Genomic DNA, 20,735 nt, shown 5'->3' on the forward strand with positions numbered 1-20,735 from the left:
TTTTATTTTGTTTTTAATCACAGTTCACATTCAATATTATATTACTGTCAGGTGGACAATATCATGATTAGCCATTTATATATACCTTCTGAAGTGATCACCCTGATAAGTCCAGTATTCATCTGACACCATACATAGTTATTAGAGTACTATCAACTATATTCCCTATGCTCTACTTCACATCCCTGTGACTATTTTTATGACTGGCAACTTGTACTCCTTAATAAAGGAGACATTTTTTAAGAAAACCTACCTTATAAAGAATGAATTGCCAATAGCTCTTTGTTATTGAACTTAAAATATTACTAGTTGCTAACTAAATTGAATGGCCATAGTTATTGGCAAATTGTTGGTTTACAACAATAAAACATATAAGACCATACTCTTAGGAGTTACTCTTGAGAAAAGTTTGATCAAAAGAAGTGGAAATAAGAAGAATTTAGCATACTGTGACTTAATTAAACACAACAGATATGTTTTAAAAGCTTGAAAAGGGTGGGACACAAAAGAAAAGCCTCAGCATGAATCCATGTTGCAAACAAGATCTAACTTGAAGATATTAGCATATCATCTGAATTCCTGAACATGGAGTTTCAGAGACAGAATTTAAATCCAAAAAAGTCTAGTGTAATTTACTGCTCAATCTAACTTGAAAAAGAACAAAATTTTGGAAGCCATCATGAAGAAAATTAATACATGTTAACTAAGCCCTACTTTGAAGTATCTGCCTTTCATCTCAAATTTCTAGAAATTAGTCCCCCCCCAAAAAAAAAAAATTAAAGCCAGAAAAACAAGGAAGCATACTATTGATGGATAAGAAACTATGAGGAACCTCTGGAAAAGAGAAAGCAGGGAAATGGGATTAAACAAAAACAGTACAGCTCTAAATGAATACATAGTATGCGTTATTAGATGAAACAGGGAGGCTCTCAGCTGACCCAAGACTAAAGGGGTGGATTGTAGGACAGAGTAGAGTCCCACGGAGGCCAAGCCACAGGGTCATTAGCCAACACCAGAAGGAATAAACTTTCCACCCTTACCTCCTCACCATAGACACAGAATCCAACAACAGCTGTAGCCACTTCCAAGTAGAAGCAATGAGTGAGAACTTGCCAGGAGAAAATCAGTCATGCTAGGAGCTGTGACATGGTAGAGATATGGTGAGCTCCAATGTGGAAAGAGGCGTTTCAATCATAATAACCAATCACTAGAGATTGCAGAAATTAAAAACTGACTGTTGCAAGAGAAAAATTCAGTAGCTGCAGAAATAGCTGAAGGGTAAAGTAGTGAGGAAACCAATTTGCCCATAATGCAGCACAAAAAGACAAGCAGATGGAAAGTATTACAGAAAGATTGAGAGGTATGAAGGGAGGAGCCAGAAGTGGAAACATTCATCTAAATAAATTAGAAAATTCTTCCAGAACTAAAGACAGGAACACTTGTGCCAGAATAAATTCTTAAACACAAACACACCTAATTTCATTGTTCTAAAATTTAAGAATAACATGGATTAGGAGAAACTCTTAAAAGCTTCAGAAGGAAAAGCAGAGGTTATTTATCAAGAAATAAGCATCAGCTTGGCCTCAAGCATCTCATCAGCAACACTGGGAAACAAGAAAAATCTGCGAAATCCTAAGAAGCTATTTTGAGTCTAGAGAACTTTATACTCAGTCAATACCACTGGGAAGAAAAAAAATACAGGCTGATTTTCCACCAGGCAAGAATGGGACGATTTTATTTTTGAAATTTCTCTGAAAAAAATATTAGAGAACACATTCCAGCAAAATGAAAAACCACTCCAAGAGGAAGTAATAAGATACAAAGATCAGTGGTACACAAAAAATAGTAAATCTTTAAAAAAATCAAGTAATGCCCTGGTCAGAGAGTTCAGTTGGTTAGTGCATCCTCCTAATACGCCAAGGTTGTGGGTTCGATCCCTGGTCAGGGCACATATAAGAATCAACCAATGAATGCATAAGCAAGTGTAACAACAAATAGATGTCGATGTCTCTCTCTCTCTCTCTCTCTCTCTCTTTCTCTCAAATCAATAAATAAAAATTTGAAAAAAAATAAGTAAATCCTAAAATAAAATCTCAGATGAAAACAATTTGAGAAATGAGAGAAAGAAGTAAAGAGAAGTAAAAGTATCTTGTCTTATGAAGGGTTATCTCTAGATACTTACAGAAATATATTTAAATATGTATGGTAAATATCTTATCATTATACATTTACAGAAACATAATTTATAATATTCAAAGAATTAAGAAAAAATAAAACAAATAACACTACCAATGGAAGAAAAAGAAAGAAAAAGGAAAACTAGACAAAGGATATAAATAGGTAGTTCACTGAAGAATAAACACAATGTTCACAAGATACTCAATAGCAATCAGCAAAATGCAAACTAAAAAGCAATTACGTACCATGTATTTTTTAGAGAGACAAAGAATACATTTGCTAATATCAAGATATACTTTTCTGGGGTGGCTATAAATCAGTACAACCATTTTTTAAAGTGTAAACCATATGAACCAAAAAAATATGATTCCTACTATGTTCTCTAGAAAAATCTTTGCATCTGTCCATATGCTTATTGAAACATTTTTGTAGCAATGAAAAATGGGAAGCTAAATGTCCATCAATATGGAAGATTTAATGTAAGATTTATTCTGCCACAAATACCAGGCAATGATTAAAAAAAAATATGATCGATCTATGACTACCAACCTGAAATGGTCACAAACAAGAAAAAGACAAGCTTTATGTATAATATATAGGGAGTTATTTTTACAACAAAATGTATCAACATGATTTGTACAATTATAAATAAGTAAAAAAACACTTGAAATAACAGAAAAATAAAACATAAGAACATAAAAGTGGTAAAAAAAATAAGTGTCAATTCTCCTTTTATAATGTTGCTTTTTGAAAAGCATTGGTGACAGTGAAATTAATTGTGAATGTTACCATGAATATAAACAGATCCTACTCAATCAAGCAAGCACATGCTCTCTCTGACGTGGATTCAAAGTCTTACTCTCATACACAGAATGCATTGACTAATTGTAGGAATCATATGAAAATTGACAAATCAATCAGGAAAAATAAGGACCAGGTCACTGCTATGGTTCCCCTTTCACAATCACTATAGCCCGTCAACAACCCATACAGTGAGTACATTATCAGAATGCTGTCGAGACAATGAGGCTGAAAATTAAAATCAAAGAAATAGAATGGTTTCAGGCAAGGGCAAAACAGACATCTACTAAGTGCAGTTTGTGAAATCAGAGCAGGAGTTAGATGCTTTCTCTTTTTTCCTCTCAGTGGTTGCTGAACCAATGTGGTCACAACAGCCGTGGGGATTTGGGAGCTGGCCAAGAGGCCAGGTGACTCAACATTGCATTTCTTGTCCCTCTAGGCAATTTCTCTCAGCAGCACAAATTTATGCCAGAACAGAGAACAGTTACCTTCTTATCAGGAAAAGATATATATTAAAAGTGTTTGTTATTTTCACCCTTGGCTAGCAAAGAAAGCTGAGGGAAGTTGGCAAGGGAACCAAGCCCGATTCTCCCATTCTAAAGCCAAACATCTCTAGTTATTACAGAAAAATCTGTGGGAAGGGTAACTGCTGTCTTCTAAGCTCCTTCAGGGTCAGAAGTGAACACTTATCTTTCCTTTCATTACATTCTCATTAAAAATAAGCAGCAGCTATATTTTCCTTAAATGAAAACTGACCCCAAACAATAGGGTCCTCTGAAAACAAAGAACCGGATATTTATGGTCAATATGAAGATTCCTCAGGGCGGTGGAGAACCAATGCTACCTAGCTTCCTGCTGAGTCACCTCTAGACCAGAAGATCAAATATCATTGTGAACTATTTAACTGGCTGACTAACTGATTAAAATTTCAACAGAGGAATAATATGAATACGTGAGTATTGTAGAGGTATGTCCCAGAGGCCCGTAGCGGTAAAATCCTAACAGGCACCCTTGGATTCTACTTCCCTATAAACACACTAGTCCTCACAGAGAGCTGTGATTTCATCACATGGTACCATTTTAAGTTCTGAAGGTGTAAATGCTGAGGAGAGGAGTGGGGACAAGGGTAAAGGAAGAGATTTTGAACTTAGACATGGGATAAAGCGCTTGTAAGGGAAAATCTGAGGAGCCCCATCCAGAGACATAGACATCTGGCATCTGGATTGAACTGCATTTTCTTATGCTTCCAGGACACTTAATCACCTTGAAATCCTTCCCTCTACATGGCCTGAGGGCCAACCAAGTATAAATGGTAGGTCCTCAGGTTACCTCCTGCGGTGTGATGTAACGCGATTTTCGCCATAAGTCAGAACCCACCTACATAAGCACCCAGTCACTCACTTGGAGCACATACACAGCAGTAATGACGTGAAACAGTAAAAAAAATTTAAAAGAAAGATAACAATTCCTGACCTTTACTTGTGGTAAAATATCATTGTGAACTATTTAACTGGCTGACTAACTGATTAAAATTTCAACAGAGGAATAATATGAATACGTGAGTATTGTAGAGGTATGTCCCAGAGGCCCTTAGCGGTAAAATCCTAACAGGCACCCTTGGATTCTACTTCCCTATAAACACACTAGTCCTCACAGAGAGCTGTGATTTCATCACATGGTACCATTTTAAGTTCTGAAGGTGTAAATGCTGAGGAGAGGAGTGGGGACAAGGGTAAAGGAAGAGATTTTGAACTTAGACATGGGATAAAGCGCTTGTAAGGGAAAATCTGAGGAGCCCCATCCAGAGACATAGACATCTGGCATCTGGATTGAACTGCATTTTCTTATGCTTCCAGGACACTTAATCACCTTGAAATCCTTCCCTCTACATGGCCTGAGGGCCAACCAAGTATAAATGGTAGGTCCTCAGGTTACCTCCTGCGGTGTGATGTAACGCGATTTTCGCCATAAGTCAGAACCCACCTACATAAGCACCCAGTCAGTCACTTGGAGCACATACACAGCAGTAATGACCAGAAACAGTAAAAAAAATTTAAAAGAAAGATAACAATTCCTGACCTTTACTTGTGGTAAACAAATAATAAAAAACATAAAGCACGTATGTACATAAGTCGAAATGACGGAACTTTTTTTTTTAATAAATACTGTAAATGGGAGATGGCGACGTAACCGCGAAAAAATGTACGTCGAGTCTGACATAACCCGAGGACTGCCTGTATGTGGCCAATGGAGTACTGCACTCTTAGCAGATACTTTTTGGATATATGGATGGATGGATGGATGGATGGATGGATGGAATGGCGGACGAATGAACAAAGAAACAAAGGAATACAGTGTGTGCTTTTTTTCTCTGTGCACTTTAAAGTCATTCATTCAAAATTAATATTCTACTTGCAAAAAATGTTCAGCAAAGTTGCTCCCAAATGATTTCTCCACACTGCACACAAATGTTGCCCAATTCATTGGAGACATAACAGCATACTGTATAAAATCTGGGTAGTGGTAATCTTCCCAGACTCTCTACCACACCAAGGCAATTAGAATAATTAATAGCAACTAGAACTCATTGACTTAAAAGTGAATTACCACAATTGGGGATCTGCAGGTTCGCCAGGGGAATATTCTTGCTGCTTTCGTTTAGGCAGTACAAATCCTGAGTTTCTGGACTGGATTTACTCTCCTGAAGAGTCTTGATCCACATAATATCACAGGAGCATGCGAATGGATTGCCCACCAAGATCCTACATGGAACAAAAATGAAACCCGGTCAGGCTTCTCTTTTTTTATTTTAACTACATTCATGTTCCTGAAGCACTACAAAATTATGAATTCTTTCTAACCAGCCATCTTTGAAAGTCATACCTACCTTTAAAACATATTAGTAACTACTTATTATTCGTTAATTTATCTAATGCTTACTGAGCTTCTGCTGTGTGCAAACACCACTGTAAAGGCTAAAAGATGCAAAGTGTTAGAAGACCTTTCAGAATAATAGGGAAACAAGATAAGGACAGAAATAGCTGTAATGTAGGAAAAAAAGAGTGTGTCTCATAAAATGAGGGGAAATAAGGTGCTGTAACCATTTTATTACTGTTATTATACAGTTATTAAGAAGATCTTAAGTGAAGATGCCAACAGTAAGTTTTCAGAAATACTACCATACTTATTTCTGGTCAGGCTAGAGATCAAAGTGTTATTTAATAAGCTCAAACTTCAGTGGGGGGCAGAAAAGTCTCATCTTCATTTAAAATGAGACTGTAAATCCAATGCTAGGACTGAAGTGTGAGAGCTAATCAGGTGGTGCTCACAGCTTTCTGCAACCACAGTTCGTTTGATTGATGCAAGAAAGGTGGAGTGAATGTGAGAGAAAGAATCTGCAAGGGAGCTCTTGGACCTCTGGCATGCATGTGTGCACGTGCTCACATGGCTATACACACACACACACACACACACACACACACACACACACACCATGCTCAGGAGTTCAGAAAGCAAGGGCAGTGAGCTCCAGATTGAGCCTCTAAGCCCACTGTGAGAAGATCTGCTGAGAGAAAGCCACCATTCAGCCGTGCTGCCTGGACTCCTGTGGCCTGCGACTGGTGAAGGAGGAAATAGTCAAGAGGAAAATAAAAACCACAAGAAAAAAATCTTTAAATGCTTATTTATAATACTCAGTGGCCTATTTAAGATGAATTCCATTTATGGTAATGAGCCTTTAAATGAGGCCATTTAAAATCGTTACATAGGCTCTGCCTGGAATTAACCACAATACTTAAGATTTCCGTGAGGACCGGACCTGGGCTTTGCAGCATCATTTACTCCTGTGGTTTTCTGGTCGGGTTCTAAGAATCTCAGGGATCCCTGGAGACTTTTCTGGGAATTTCTTTGGGGAAATGTGATCATGGCAGACTCTTTAATTTGTGTCTGCTTGATGGCCTCCATGTATCCCTCCAACACCAAACTAAGATTTGGCGCGACTAGATATGGAATACAATGCAGAGGAGATCCACAATGTTTAAGCCCCACTCATTCAAGCTATTTCCTGGCAGTCTGAGTACATGAAAAACTAAAGAATCATTCTAAAAAGAAAGTCTGGTTGAATCATCAGAGGGAATAAAAAAGCCAGGGGTTCTTCAGTTATACATGTAACGATATTCCTATGACCACATAATGCTGGTGGACAACTGGCTTCTTCCTCTAGCTCACTGTGCAAACTCCTTTTGAAGTGATTATTATTACATGTGCATGTTAGACTTCTACCTCTCCCACCATATAGCAGAATCCTGGACCACAGAGATCTTCTATCGCCATGGCCTATTACCATGTTACTTTGATTTGTAACAGGCACACAATTAACATTTGTTGAATGAATTCATTAAATATGTTGCAGGGAGAATATTGAGACATGTGAATTTGGAATCAGAACTCTAATTTTTAACCAAGCAAGAAAATTTTCTGTAGTCATGCTTAAAATTTTTACAGAGTATCTTATTCTATTTTGTGTATCTTCCTTAAGTTTTTCATTTGTCTACTCCTGTGTTAGAAACCTAGTACTTCAACTACCTGAATTCAGTTTATTCAAAATCATTGCCAATCACTAAGACTTTCATCATGTAACCCTCATTGCTACCAATTAGCTTGCTGTCGCTCCACTAGTGACATCTTCTAATCTGCCCAATTTCCTTGTGAATGGGGTAGACCCTACAACTCAGGCCACATACAGTTTAAGCAAAAGCTTTGCCTGGTATTCAAAGGCCTTGTCCATTTTGGCCCACCTCTGCTACACAGAACCTCTGCTGCAGGGTTCTTTGGGCACCTTAACCCTAGGAATGTCAACAATTTACATCTGCTTCATGGTGATAACACAAAAATTGAACATACTTGGAAATTCTGGCTATTAGTCATCAACGCATTTAAATATTTTCCCTCCATTACAAAATAAATCATTTATGTAAAAACATTTAAACTTATCATAAACAATATATTACTATTGTGGTTTCTAATTTTTATTACTCAATCCTGTCTTCTTAAGGAAAAAAAAAACAAGTAACTAAAACTTGAGAAATCATTTTTCAAGAATTTTGACATAAAAATAGATCTGCATCATCACTCATTTAAAAAAATACTTAATTGCCCTTTTCCTTGAAAAAATTTTCCCCAAACACAAAATCATTACTTACAGCTCAGATAAGTCAAGGTGACGGAAATGTTTCCTAGACAAACTCGTCAGTTTATTTCGAGTAAAATTGCTGAAAGGAATAAAAAAGATTAAATGTGAATCTAAAATGATATATTTCAGAAATAAAGTATTCAAATTGAGATTTTTTTCACAATATAATTTTATTTGATCATGGCCCATGCCTTACTTAAACCTAACCATCTCTTTCTTTTACCAGAAGTGATAGTTTAGTTTTTCCTACCTATCATTCTTGCCAATGGGGGGTGGGAGAGCAGGGGGTGGAACATAATTTTCCTATTGTCTTTGTTATGTCTCTTTTTTACCCAAAAGCTTATTTTTCATATGCTGATTCAGAGCCAAGTTATATACCTCCTAGAGATTTATGACCTTTTGAACAACTAATAGAAATATTAAATTTAATTTAATTTAAAACCATAAAATCACCAGAGAGAAAAGATGCTTTAAAATGAGTGTCATGAATATTTTGAAGTCATGTGACATACAGAACTCTGGAAATGAACTGGATTTAACACATCCTCATAGGAAAGAAAACAGCTATTGATTAATAAACTCTGCTGAGATCATTTCTATAGAATTTCTAATAACTAGATAATGCCATGAAGAGAACAACAGAAGATTAGGAGAAGTATGTCAGAATTTTTCTTGAACTATTCTAACGACATGTCATTTTAAGATCTGGACCAATCAAAGAAAAGATGTCATATTTGTTATGGGAAAAATAATACTGAATTTACCTACATGTTCCAAACATGTAGTCTTTTCAATGGGCAAGAGTTTCAGTTTCCAATGATCAATGCTATGAGAACTTGATTTGGAAAATTCTAAGTCATAATCCTGGCAGCTGACTCCCTCTGTGAATTTGTTTACTAGTTGAATTTACTTAAAAAGTGTCCAGTGGTTGGGCCTCTAGACATGTGTTTAGTAAGTAATATGAATATAAAATAAACACCAACTTTTACGAAAACAGCCAACACCTCAACGAACTGCAATGAGCCCTTCAGTATCTGTTTCCTGTTCAGGAGAGTGAGTGTTGGGCTGAGAGTCAGATAAGAATGGGAGATCTGAGGGTGACAGTAAACCTGGACCCTGATCTGAGGCTGGTCAAACAGCGTAACAAAATCATAAGTTAAAAGTATTTGGGTGTATCTGACCAGTCTCCTTCAGAAAGGGTTACAACCCAGGAGCTAATGCATGATCTCAAACTAGGCAGCTGATGAATATAGAAAGGGCCACTTTTGTGCCACATAATTCAAGGATGTATGTATGTGTCCACTCCCAGCCTTATTCTATACTGGCATTTCCACTCACCCAAACCCCTACCTACACAAGGGTGCCCACTTCCTTCTATGCATCCATCTTCTCTTTCACATGGAACATGGAATGCTCCCCGACATGAAAAAAATCTCTGCCAGGAAGTTAAAAAATGTGCCTACATAAACGGAACATGGAATGCTCCCCGACATGGAATCTCTGCCAGGAAGTTAAAAAATGTGCCTACATAAATCTTTTCTTTTGGAATGTGAATTAAGAATGGCTTTCATTGGAGTATTATACATTGAAAAGTCAATCTGCCTATCTTCCCCACAGTCTTGGAGACACAAATATTTTCATCTTCATCAGAAATCCCAAGCCTTCTGGGGGGGTGGGGAGAGGAGTACAGGGGAACCTGCCCTTCCTTCCAAGAAGAACAGGAGAGGAGCAAAGAAAAATGATACTTATTGTCAAGGTTCCCGGGTCAGCCAGCGAGCCGGCACCGGGCGCAGCTGCCCCTATTGGGCTGCCAGCAGCACAGCCCAGAGCTGGGTTACGCGCCAAAGAACAAGATGAGTTTTATGAACCATACTTATTATTGGGGCCAAAAGCCAAAAAGAAGGAGGAGGAGAGGGGAAAAATCCACAATCCTCTTACTGTTTGATTATAGGACTTTGCAAAGGAGCTAATTAGCACCTCTGCAAAGCCCCTGGAAAACACAAATGCTGGCTTTTCTCACAGACTCTGGGTTCTCAGGGGCCAGGCAGGAATGAAGGCACCAAGAAATAAACTCAGTGACCAGTTACAGGGCCTCTGGAGAGTCCCCAGGCCTGCAAATATGAGCAGGGTGGAGGGGAGTGCTGAAAGTGAGAGACAGGGGGCAATCTGAATTTCCTTAAACCCCAAGTGCAATGCTCTTGTGCAGAATTTTATACTATAGGAGAAACTAGCAGAGATAATCAGCATATCCCAGGGACATCAAGAAACAGCTTCTGATACACATTTCCTTCCCAGCTCACTGTCACTCGTGATGCTGATATTCAAGTTAAGGGTGAAATTTACTTGTGGGAAATCAGGGAAGAGGAAGCCAGTTGCCCCAAGTTCTTGATCTTAAACAGAGGTTGGGACTAAGGTCTGGAAAGGCAAGCACTTGACTTGATTCTCCCCTCCCTCCCCACCATCCTTAAAAGCCAACAACTTAATTTAATTCCTTAGTTGGGTGATTAGAGCCTCTTTCATGACATAAATCAATGAAGCTTATGGACATTTCATGATTCCTTCATAACAGTTTGAACACTAGCCTTACTGTGTAACTATGCTTACAAATATCAATCTGCCCAGTGACTGGGCTTCCAAATTATTGGCTTTTAATGAAACTGTATAGGATAGGCCTATTTCATTGGTGTCCTATTTTCAAATGGCACATCTTTGGAAGATAGGGAAAATGCTGGGCTTTATATATAGAATGCCATTAAAAGTATTCTACCATATAGTAGGAAAAATACACAAGGTAGCTTTGGTTTCCTAGAAATAGCTTGCAAGAAGGAAAGTAGGGAAAATATAAGAGGCACAATAAAGAAATAAACTAGTCTATTACTAACACTGCAATTAATCATAGCTCACTAAACAAAAATCACAACAGTAGGGGAAATGATTTGGTAAAACAGCCAGTAAAATGTGGTTGTTGAGCAATTAGGGTCTAAAGTCAGGTGTAATGAAAATACCGGAATTAACTACTGAGGTCATTAATACATGTAAGTGACTGCATTAGAGCATTTTTCCTTTTTTCTTCATTCCAGCTTCTCTCTTGTTTATGCTGTCAAGGCCTACGCAGCCATCAGACTTGTTCAGGCAAACTGACTGCAGATATGGTGCCAAACAGCATTTAGTGAAACGTGTTAATAAAGTTCCTTGGAATTTTGTCTCATTTTTGCCAAATGCTTTTTATCTTAATTCCATAGGCTTTATTTTTAAATTGACTTCATCATTAACGCCACCTATAAAATATGAAGTCAACCTAGTGGCTTTATGAAATTAAGGTTTTTCATAATATCAAAAATCTCCATAGAGAGTCCAGGCAATCTGCTCTAAGAGAATGATTTCTTTTATAACCGGCCTGAAAATCAGTTGGGGAACTAGTCTCCCCAAGAAAAGAAAGAGGACAGATGTTACCAGAACGCTGATCCTTGAATCTTAGGGATGACACAGATTTTATTTCCTGTACTCTTATTGGAAGACCATGGCCAGGAGCAAGTCCTGGAGTCATAATTCTGTCACTTCCAATCTCTGTACCTGAGAAAGTCCAACATCTTCCTCAGTCTGATATTCTGTCCATGAAATGGGAATAAAGATGATTTTCCCTACCACTTGTTAGAAAAACCAAGTGAGATAATGCAGGTGACTATGAGACACAGAAGGTATTGTTACAAATAATTTGCAAAGCACCAAAGGCCCAATGAATGCAGGCGACATTCCTCCAACAGAAGGTCCCACTGAAAATCAGGACATGGGGACACCAGTCTGAGCTTAGGAGTGTGTGATTCTCTGTTTAATGATGAAACCTTTTTGAAAGGCCACACCTTGTTGACTAAGTGCTATCATCTAACAGGATTTAGCAGCCAGCAGCCTAAGAGCTCCCACTGTCCCTATTTATTTACAATTGACTTCAGCTGACAAAGCTTCAACATGACTTCAGGGGAAGCATTTGCTATTGTTAAGAATTGTCTGAACCTTTGGCATGTCCCATGATTGACGTTTCTCCACTTCTGTCAATCATGACAGATAGCTTTTTTAAAATGAAACTTCAAAAGAGGACCTATTGTGGGGGGCAAGGCATTAGTAACTGTGAGCTCCCTGAAAAGGCCATGGCCAAGTCAGTGTCTTTCCATTCCACTGGTTTAATGTCTTCCAGGCAATGTCATGATTCCAAGGAAAAGAATCAAGGACATAGTTTTCACATCAGATTCTTGCCTTGGCCTATTGCTCTGTCCAAGATGGAAATGGCCAAGAAATTCATGAAAGGGAATAAACAAGCTGTTCTAATACCCCTCTAACGCTATTCAGAAGTCAAAGATAATGATTCTAAGCTATTGTCACAGATGTACTAATTTTTAAAAAGTGAGGTTAGAGTTGGAAAAGAAGGAATATAAGCAGAGAGGACAAATTTTTTAGTAAATTGGGCCTGGGGAAGCAAAAGACAACTTTTACTTACATGTGCTGTAAGTTGCTGTTTTTCAGAAATGCTTTATGAGCCACAAATTTTAATCCTGAATCCACAATTGTCCTATGAAAACATAATTGCACGCATGTTAGAACTAATCGGTGAATGCCACCTAACTCTAATAGAACATAAGAAGAAGTTCTGAGATTAAGTACACAAGTCCTGAGTACTTACAGATTTTTCAGTCCCACGTAAGCTTCAACATCATCCTCGTTGATGATTTCTAACCTTTTCTGATTTGCGATGTAACTGCAAAAAAGCAGAGAGTGAAAACCATTGACTCAGAATGTAGACAGAACATAAAAGAATGGGTAACATCCATACAATCTTACCACAGTGCTCAACATGATCTTTCCCCACCCAACCTAACCCCACCATGTAAAAAAAAAAAAATTAGCTAGGGGAGCAAAAGTGAGTGTGATTGAGAAGAAACCAGGATTGAGTAGGTGTCAAGGTCAATAACAGGTTCACCAGGCTTCATTTTTCTTAATTTTTATCACTCTTTCAACTAACAATTTTAGTCTCCCTCCCCTTTCACCCTGTGCATAGAGGTGAAAATAACTTGGAAATGCGTTCATTTCCAAGTCTCTCAAAGGCAGTTCACCCTTATGGCAACAGCCACAGGGATGCTGGCATCATCACAAGCAAGACAAATGACACCTTTCCTCACATTTCAAGAGAAGCAATCACTCCCTCCTTTTAGCTCCTAAAACACTGAAGCAGATTCCCTTCCCTTTTTCTCTCTCTCCCTCCCTTCCTCCCCACTTTCTCTTTTCCTGGCCCAGCATCCCTCTCTCTGCCTTTGTCAGTAACAATAACAATTTTTCCTTTCAGGAAACACATTTCACAAACCCCACATGGCCCTAGTGCATTCTCTGTAAGAACCTTCCTCTACCTCCCAAAGCCTCAAATATAGGAATAAACTGGTGACTCTGGCTGGACCAAGAATTTCATCCCTTTGATCATGATGATGGGCTTAGACTTGGTCATGTGACCTCAACTAGACCAATGAGAATCCTCCCTAAAATTAAATAGATGAATGCTGGTCCAGACAGAGTCAGTCTCTCTCTCTTTCTTTCTTTCTTTCTTTCTTTCTTTCTTTCTTTCTTTCTTTCTTTCTTTCTTTCTCTCTCTCTCTTTCTCTCGGGTGATAGCTGAAAGATTATACAGGATGGGGCTTCCATTTTTCTGCCATGAGGGGACTATCCAGGAATAAATTCACACACAGAAGAGAGATAGGAGATACAAAAAAAAGATAGAACACTGAAAATGCCACTTGAGCCTTTGAATCCAGCTATCTCTGAGGTCAGATGCCACTAAGTGAAGTTTGTTCTGAATTTCTGTCACCTATGACCAAGAATATAGACCCAGTAATACAAACACAAAGCTGTTAAAATTGTCTCCATGGAATTTCCTTGTGATAGTCAAGAACCTGTCTGTCCATTTTTCTTAGATCAAAACCTTTTTGAAGACGGTGGCTCCTGTTTTATAGTTCTTAATATACACCACCGCATCTACCAAAGTACCTTGCACAAAGTAGCTATTCAACAGATAAAAGATGGATGGATGGATGGATATCCTAATGGATGTATGGACAACCCTTAGAGCTCTAAAGTCACTATAGGAAGTTGTGCTATGATACATTTTTTCTTTCTTTTTCATTAAGATACATAACATATTCCAATTAAGACGCTGAAAACAAATATATAATCCTGCTGTTACCAACATAGGTTAAAATGGGAAAAAATTTAAAAGTAACCAATTGGAGAGAAGATGCAGCATCTATAGGTCCCTTCCACCTAATCCAAAAATGAAAGAAAAAATATTTATGGTAGAGTTGGTGCACCCATTTCTAGAAAACAAAATTTTAGAAATAAAATAAGTAAATGCTCTGAGGGAATAAAATTACACCAAAGAGAAATAATTTTAAAAGGACCCACATAAACATTATCCCCATTATATAAAATGCAACTTCCAAGGTAGAAAGCCATCTTCTACTCAAAGATCTTGGTTCTCCCTGATACCCAGGGCCTGGCACTTAATACTAGTAGATGTGCAGAAAGGAGTCATTCTCTTTCTACTGCATGCAGAAGGAAATATTTTAAGATTCCAACCTAATGCTCAAACAACAATTTTCAACATCAAGAGTTTTTATTAAATGCTTAAAATTATCACACATTAAATGCATTTTCCAAGATTTTCATTCCACTAACATTTTTAATAGAGATCACAGTGACCTCCTTCCAAATTATCTCCCAATAAGAGATGGATTCCAGGGAGCCCTAAATTTTAATGCTTTTTCCATGCAATCGTGGTAAAAGGGGTAAGTAGTGTGGGGTAAGGTTTCATTTGGGCTCACAATCAAGATTTTCAGAGAAACCTATCCACTCCTTATAGCTGCCCTAGCATGGTGGCTGTCAGTGTTCTGAAAACCTCAACTCTCTTTGTCTGGACATCATTGTATCCTCCATGCTTATGACAGGGGCCCAACACCAACAGGTCCTTAATCAACTGAGGCACAGAGCATTTCTCTTTATGTTATTTATGCCCTTCATTTTATTTTTATTACAGTTTTCACCAGATTTGGGGAGGGGTTGTTATTAATCCTCACTGGAGGATATTTTTCCATTGACTATTAGGGAGAGTGGAAGAGAGAGGGAAAGACAGAGAAAGAAACATTGATGTGAGAGAAACACATCCATCGGTTGCCTCCTGCACATGCCCTGACCAGGGCCCAAACCAGGGAGGAGCCTGCAACCAAGGTACATGCCCATGACCAGAATCGAACCTGGGACCCTTTGGTCTGCAAGTTGACACTCTATCCAGCTAGGACTTTTGTTTTGTTTTGTATTTTTGTTAATTCTCACCCGAGGATATTTTTCTGTTGATTTTTAGGGAGAGTGGAAGAGAGAGGAATAGAGAAAGAAACATCTACGTGAGAGGAAACACATTGATTACACCAGATTTTTAATTCATAAACTCCCTAGTTGTACTCAACAAAATACAGTGAACTCGCATAAATAATAACGGAAGTCATACAAGAAAGAAAAGCAAGGGCAGAAACATCAACGGAGCTAGAAATTAGGTTTTAAAATGTGTATACTTGTTAGAAAAAAGCCACAAGCTTATTTCTAGGTTTTATAGTCACCAATGCCCAAGAAAAGAAGGAATGGGACATAAATTTGGTCAATGGTAAATTTATAGTGTTCATGAGATGAAAATAAGTCAGACATTAAGCAAAACGTAACTCCTCTCAGATCTAAGACTAGACAGGCGATTTTGTGGAAAACCATCAAAAGAACCATATAAAATTATGAAAAAATGGTCACTAGAGAATACTCTTCCACTGTGGAGACAGGAATTTCTTAGGTAAATAATGATATTTTTCTCCTGTTCAAAGTGGAAAAATCAACAGAACTATATTAAAAGGTCGGCAAGTGTCCTCTCGGATGCCAGGAATTCCCCTTCATAAGTTACCATCTGCAGAGGTGCCCACAGGATAGCTGCTGGTTATATGATCATGAAATCTACCCCTAAGAACTATCCTTCACTACCATTGAGCAATCACAGGTCTAGAAAAGAAGCCAGTGAAATTAATAACAGACAATTGACAAAGGGGAAACTCCATGGCCAAGAAACATATTTTAAAAACTGCTCACACTATAAGGAATCTGAAATGCAAATTAAATAATGACATTCCTCTCACACTAGAGTGACAAAATGTTTAAAGATTGGCAATATAAAACATTTCTAAGGATGTGAAGAATTTCCCTTACATTGTTGGAGGGAGAAGAGATTGGTATAACCACTTTGAAGAGCAATTTACCAGTATCCTAGAAAATTATAAATTGGCATACTTCATAGCCCAGCTATTCCATTTCCAGGTATTCACCCAAGAGAAATTCTCACACATGCACACAAGGAGACATATACATGAATATTCACTATATTTACGGTCAGAATCAAAACTTGGGAACAACCCAAGTGTCCATCAATACAGAAACTACTCAGCCATTAAAAAAAAAGATGAAACATTGTCATTTGTGACAACATAGATGGATCTTGAAGGTATTATGCTAAGTGGAATAAATCAGACAGAAAAGTACAAGAACCTTATGACTTCACTCATATGTGGAATATAAAACAAAAAAGTAACAAAACAAACAAAGCCAGACTCACAGATACAGACAACAGAATGCTGGTTACCACATAGAGAGAGAGGTAGGGAGATGGTGAATTAGGTAAAGGGGGTCAGATGCATGGTAACAGAAGGAAATTATATTTTGTGGGTGAGCATACAATAAAATATACAGATATAAAATTATAATGTACTCCTTGAATTTATATAATGTTATTAGCCAATTTTACTTTAATAAATTTAATTTTTTTAAAAGCCCAGCTGCTGTTGCTCAGTGTTTGAGCATCAACCTATGAACCAGGAGGTCACAGTTTGATTCCCAGTCAGGGCACATGCCCAGGTTGCAGGCTCCATCTCCAATGTGGGGTGTGCCGGAGGCAGCTGAACAATGATTCTCTCTCATCATTGATGTTTCTATCTACCTCTCCTCCTCCCTTCCTCTCTGAAATCTATAAAAATATATTTTAAAATAAATTAAAAATAAATAAATTTTAAAAACTGAAAAAAGTAAGATGTGTTAAATTCATAAGTTGAATTGAACCAGATCTTTATATTTGAGCAGAAAGTAATCTTCATTTTAAATGAGGAAAAATGCATAATAATATATGCATATAATATAAAACAACTAATGCAAACTTTAAAAAGGTATTGAATTTATGGTGGTGACATTGGCTAATAAAATTACATAGGTTTCAACTGTACAATTCTATAATGCATCATCTGTATATTGTACCCAAAGTCAAATTTCCTTCTGTCACCATGTACTTGATCCCCTTTACCCTCTTCTACCTGCCCCACCCGCTTCTCTCTAGTAACCACTATACTGTTGTCTATGTCTATGAGTTTTTGTTTATTTGTTTATTTGTTTGTCTTGTTTTTTCAAAAAAAAATATACAGAAAACAACCAATAATGTTCATAGTCAAGTATACATGTGAAGTATAAAAAAATTACAAGTAAGATCACTTTGGGAAAGGAGAATGGGTCTCGGATTAAGAAATAAGCTGTTAAAGTATTTATTTTATTAAACTACTAAACTCTTTTATTAGAGGAGAAAAGACTTGTAGCAACGAAGACCAAAATGTTGAAGTGTCAGTTCTGAATATAAGTACATAAAGTTATTGTTATATCATTGTGTTTTTGGTTTTTCTTTTTCTTTTAAAAAAATTTATGAAGAGGGAAGAAAGGGAGGGAGGGAGAGAGGGGAGGAGGAGGAAAGGAGGGAGGGAGGGAAAGAGACAGAGAAACGCATAGAGGCGAAATGACTGCAGAGAAGCTGAACTCCAGGGCTTCTCAGTTACTCAGTGGACAAATACACCTGGGCCTAAGTTCTAGTTCCCTGAACCACCCAAAAGACAGAAGTCTGAAAACCTTCTGCTCCCTGCCCCAGAGCTGCTCCACAGGAACCAGGAGACTAAGGAGCTGGGCTGCCCCCTACTGGTGATGTCCACGTATCTCCAGGAGGATCTTGACAACACCAGGTCTTCTGGGTTCTCCCATCTCATTGCACTGCTCAGAGACCACCGGGGGTCAGGAAGGAGAGAGGAAGAGCCAGGCCAGGGCAGACAAATGAATGATGCGCCACCAGCTTTCCCCCCAGAAAACCATTTCCCATCACTCCAGTCACAGTGCTGTCAAACTCTGAGGGCTCTGTACTGAGTCAAGCTTTGCTTAATAAAACACATCTCTGAGAACAGTTTCATTTCCAGTGAAGCAGAGGGAAGGCCCAGCATTTTGACACAGGCCTTTCTTAAAAGCTTTCTCTCCATGACAATTCCTAACTCCCCTAACCATCCCCCAGGGCCCATGTCCCTGTGCTTGTCCTGATAAGAATCTCATGAGTTCAGCAGAGCTTTGGTTCTTCATGGAAAACCAAGCTTCTGCCCTTCAAACCTGCAGAGGTTGCCTTCATTCTATGTTCATGAAGCCTTTGAACAGTGACAAAGAGACTCATTGAATTGAATTTATTTTAATTTGATACTCCTTAAGAATTCCTCTCACTTAGCTCCTGGGACTCCCATTCCCTCTGGCCCACTCCTTCCACTCCTTCATCAGCAATCTCTGTGGAATCATTCTTGGCCATCAACCAACCTGTTTTGCCCAAATATGCCTTCCTCCATTCTTGAATTCATATAAAGGCCTCTAGGGTGGACCTCATAGTATCATAGTATCAAAAGTTTTCACTTTTACGACATCCTAAGGCCGCTATCTATTGCCCTAAATATTGGATCCCATATTCAAAGCACTTCTTAATGAATTCACCTCAATCTCTTCTGGGGCCCAGGCAATCTGAAATGTTGCTTGATTTCTACGCAACCCAAAAAGGCTCCTTGCAATCACAACATGTTTTTTCCATCATTTGGCAAGCATTTTCCAACTTTGTAATTAAGAATTAGAAGAAATGGAGGTACTCTTTGTACCCACATTTGCATTTTTCCATGAACCTATCTGACTCCCCAGCTGAACCACTAACTCTTCAAATTAAGGAGTTTTATCCATCTCACTGCATCTCCATTTCATGCACTCACAGGGCTGATTCTCACGAATGCCAGTGGACTTAGCACAATCAAACAGACCTAAGCATCTTCCATGTGGACTTTTATTACCCCACTGAAAAGACCAGACACAAACACACATGTTCATGAAAGATGCATAGTAAATACTAAATGAAAATTGTGATAATAGAAAATAACTTCATTTATCATGTAGAAAACAGGGAAAGAGAGTAACAGAGGAAGATGGAGAGCCAATTTTGAAAGCAAAATTTGTCCAATCTAGGAGTGAATTTGGATCACAAACACACAACACATTCCAACTAACTACAGTAGTTATCTTTTTAAATATAAAAATTAATTGCCTTTGGAAAATGAGCACTTATTTGCCACCAAACCCCTCAGTCTCAGGAATGTTAAGACTAGAAATTGCCTCCAAGAACCTTTAGATCCATGAAGATAGATATCCAAGCTTCTTTTTTAAAAAATATATTCTTATTGATTTCAGAGAGGAAGGGAGAGGGAGACAGAGGTAGAAACATCAATGATGAGAGAGAATCATTGATTGGCTGCCTCCTGCATGCCCCCTATTGGGGATTGAGCCTGCAACCCAAGCATGTGCCCTGACTGGGAATTGAACCTGTGATCTCCTGGTTCATAGGTTGATGCTCAACCACTGAGCCACGCCAGTTGGGCTCCAAGGTTCTTAATCTTAAAAGAGGTGATGCTCTCTGGGGACATGGCTCACTGCCACAGTCTTTGATGGGCACAAAAGTGAAGATTCCAAGCAGAGATACAGCATCTGGGAGGAATGACAAGATATAATTGGGCAGGTCAACAAAGGCTTAAATAAAGCTCAGGCCTTGAAGAGGGACCAGAAAGTCAACATATAAAGAATATGCACATAAGCCAAGTATCTACTATCTGCCATCTCATTTTGTATCATCACCAAAGCTTCTCCAACTTCAACTGGACATCTAGAACCTTCACTAAGACATTTTCTTGAGGGTAAAGAATTTCCTCTCCTCGGGCTTAGCAAAATGCTTACTGGTAATTTTTTTTTTTTTGGAAAAAAAGAGAGAAGAGGTAAATTTAGGAAAAATTCACAGAAGCATTTTTGAATTACATGTTCCTAGAAAGGGTCCTCATCCCATTTTAATAGATTTTACACAGGCTTTAAGAACCTATCAAATAAAAAAGAAAAGAAAAAAAAAGAATAAGAACCTATCAAATAATTCCTCTAGGTAATCTGAGTGAGTAACAAAGAGTTGTTTCTAATGCAGCTTTTCTTCATGTGTATTAGCCTAACAGCGGTATCCTCTAAAATAAAATTTATCTTTAGCTTAGACTTCATTACCTGAACTGTACGTTGGTAATACATTGAAAAGAAATGGTAACAGCAATGAATGTATCTAATGGAATCACTTCCTTCTACC

General features: G+C 38.1%; 1 protein-coding gene across 7 annotated transcripts in view; it reads right to left on the minus strand.

Moving 5' to 3' along the window:
- The window catches only part of NTRK2 (neurotrophic tyrosine kinase, receptor, type 2), a 314,665-nt gene that overhangs the window by 271,582 nt on the left and 22,348 nt on the right, over nt 1–20,735 (minus strand). For all 7 annotated transcript variants that reach the window (XM_005868270.2, XM_005868271.2, XM_014541246.1 and 4 more), the window contains exons 2-5: nt 12,846–12,920; nt 12,663–12,734; nt 8,181–8,249; nt 5,587–5,741 (exon numbers count right to left, since the gene is read on the minus strand). In XM_005868270.2, the coding sequence (XP_005868332.1) occupies nt 5,587–5,741; nt 8,181–8,249; nt 12,663–12,734; nt 12,846–12,920 (371 nt within the window). The remainder of the gene's footprint in view (nt 1–5,586; nt 5,742–8,180; nt 8,250–12,662; nt 12,735–12,845; nt 12,921–20,735) is intronic.

This window comes from Myotis brandtii, unplaced genomic scaffold, assembly GCF_000412655.1.
Source record: "Myotis brandtii unplaced genomic scaffold, ASM41265v1 scaffold266, whole genome shotgun sequence".
Taxonomy (NCBI): Eukaryota; Metazoa; Chordata; class Mammalia; order Chiroptera; family Vespertilionidae; genus Myotis; species Myotis brandtii.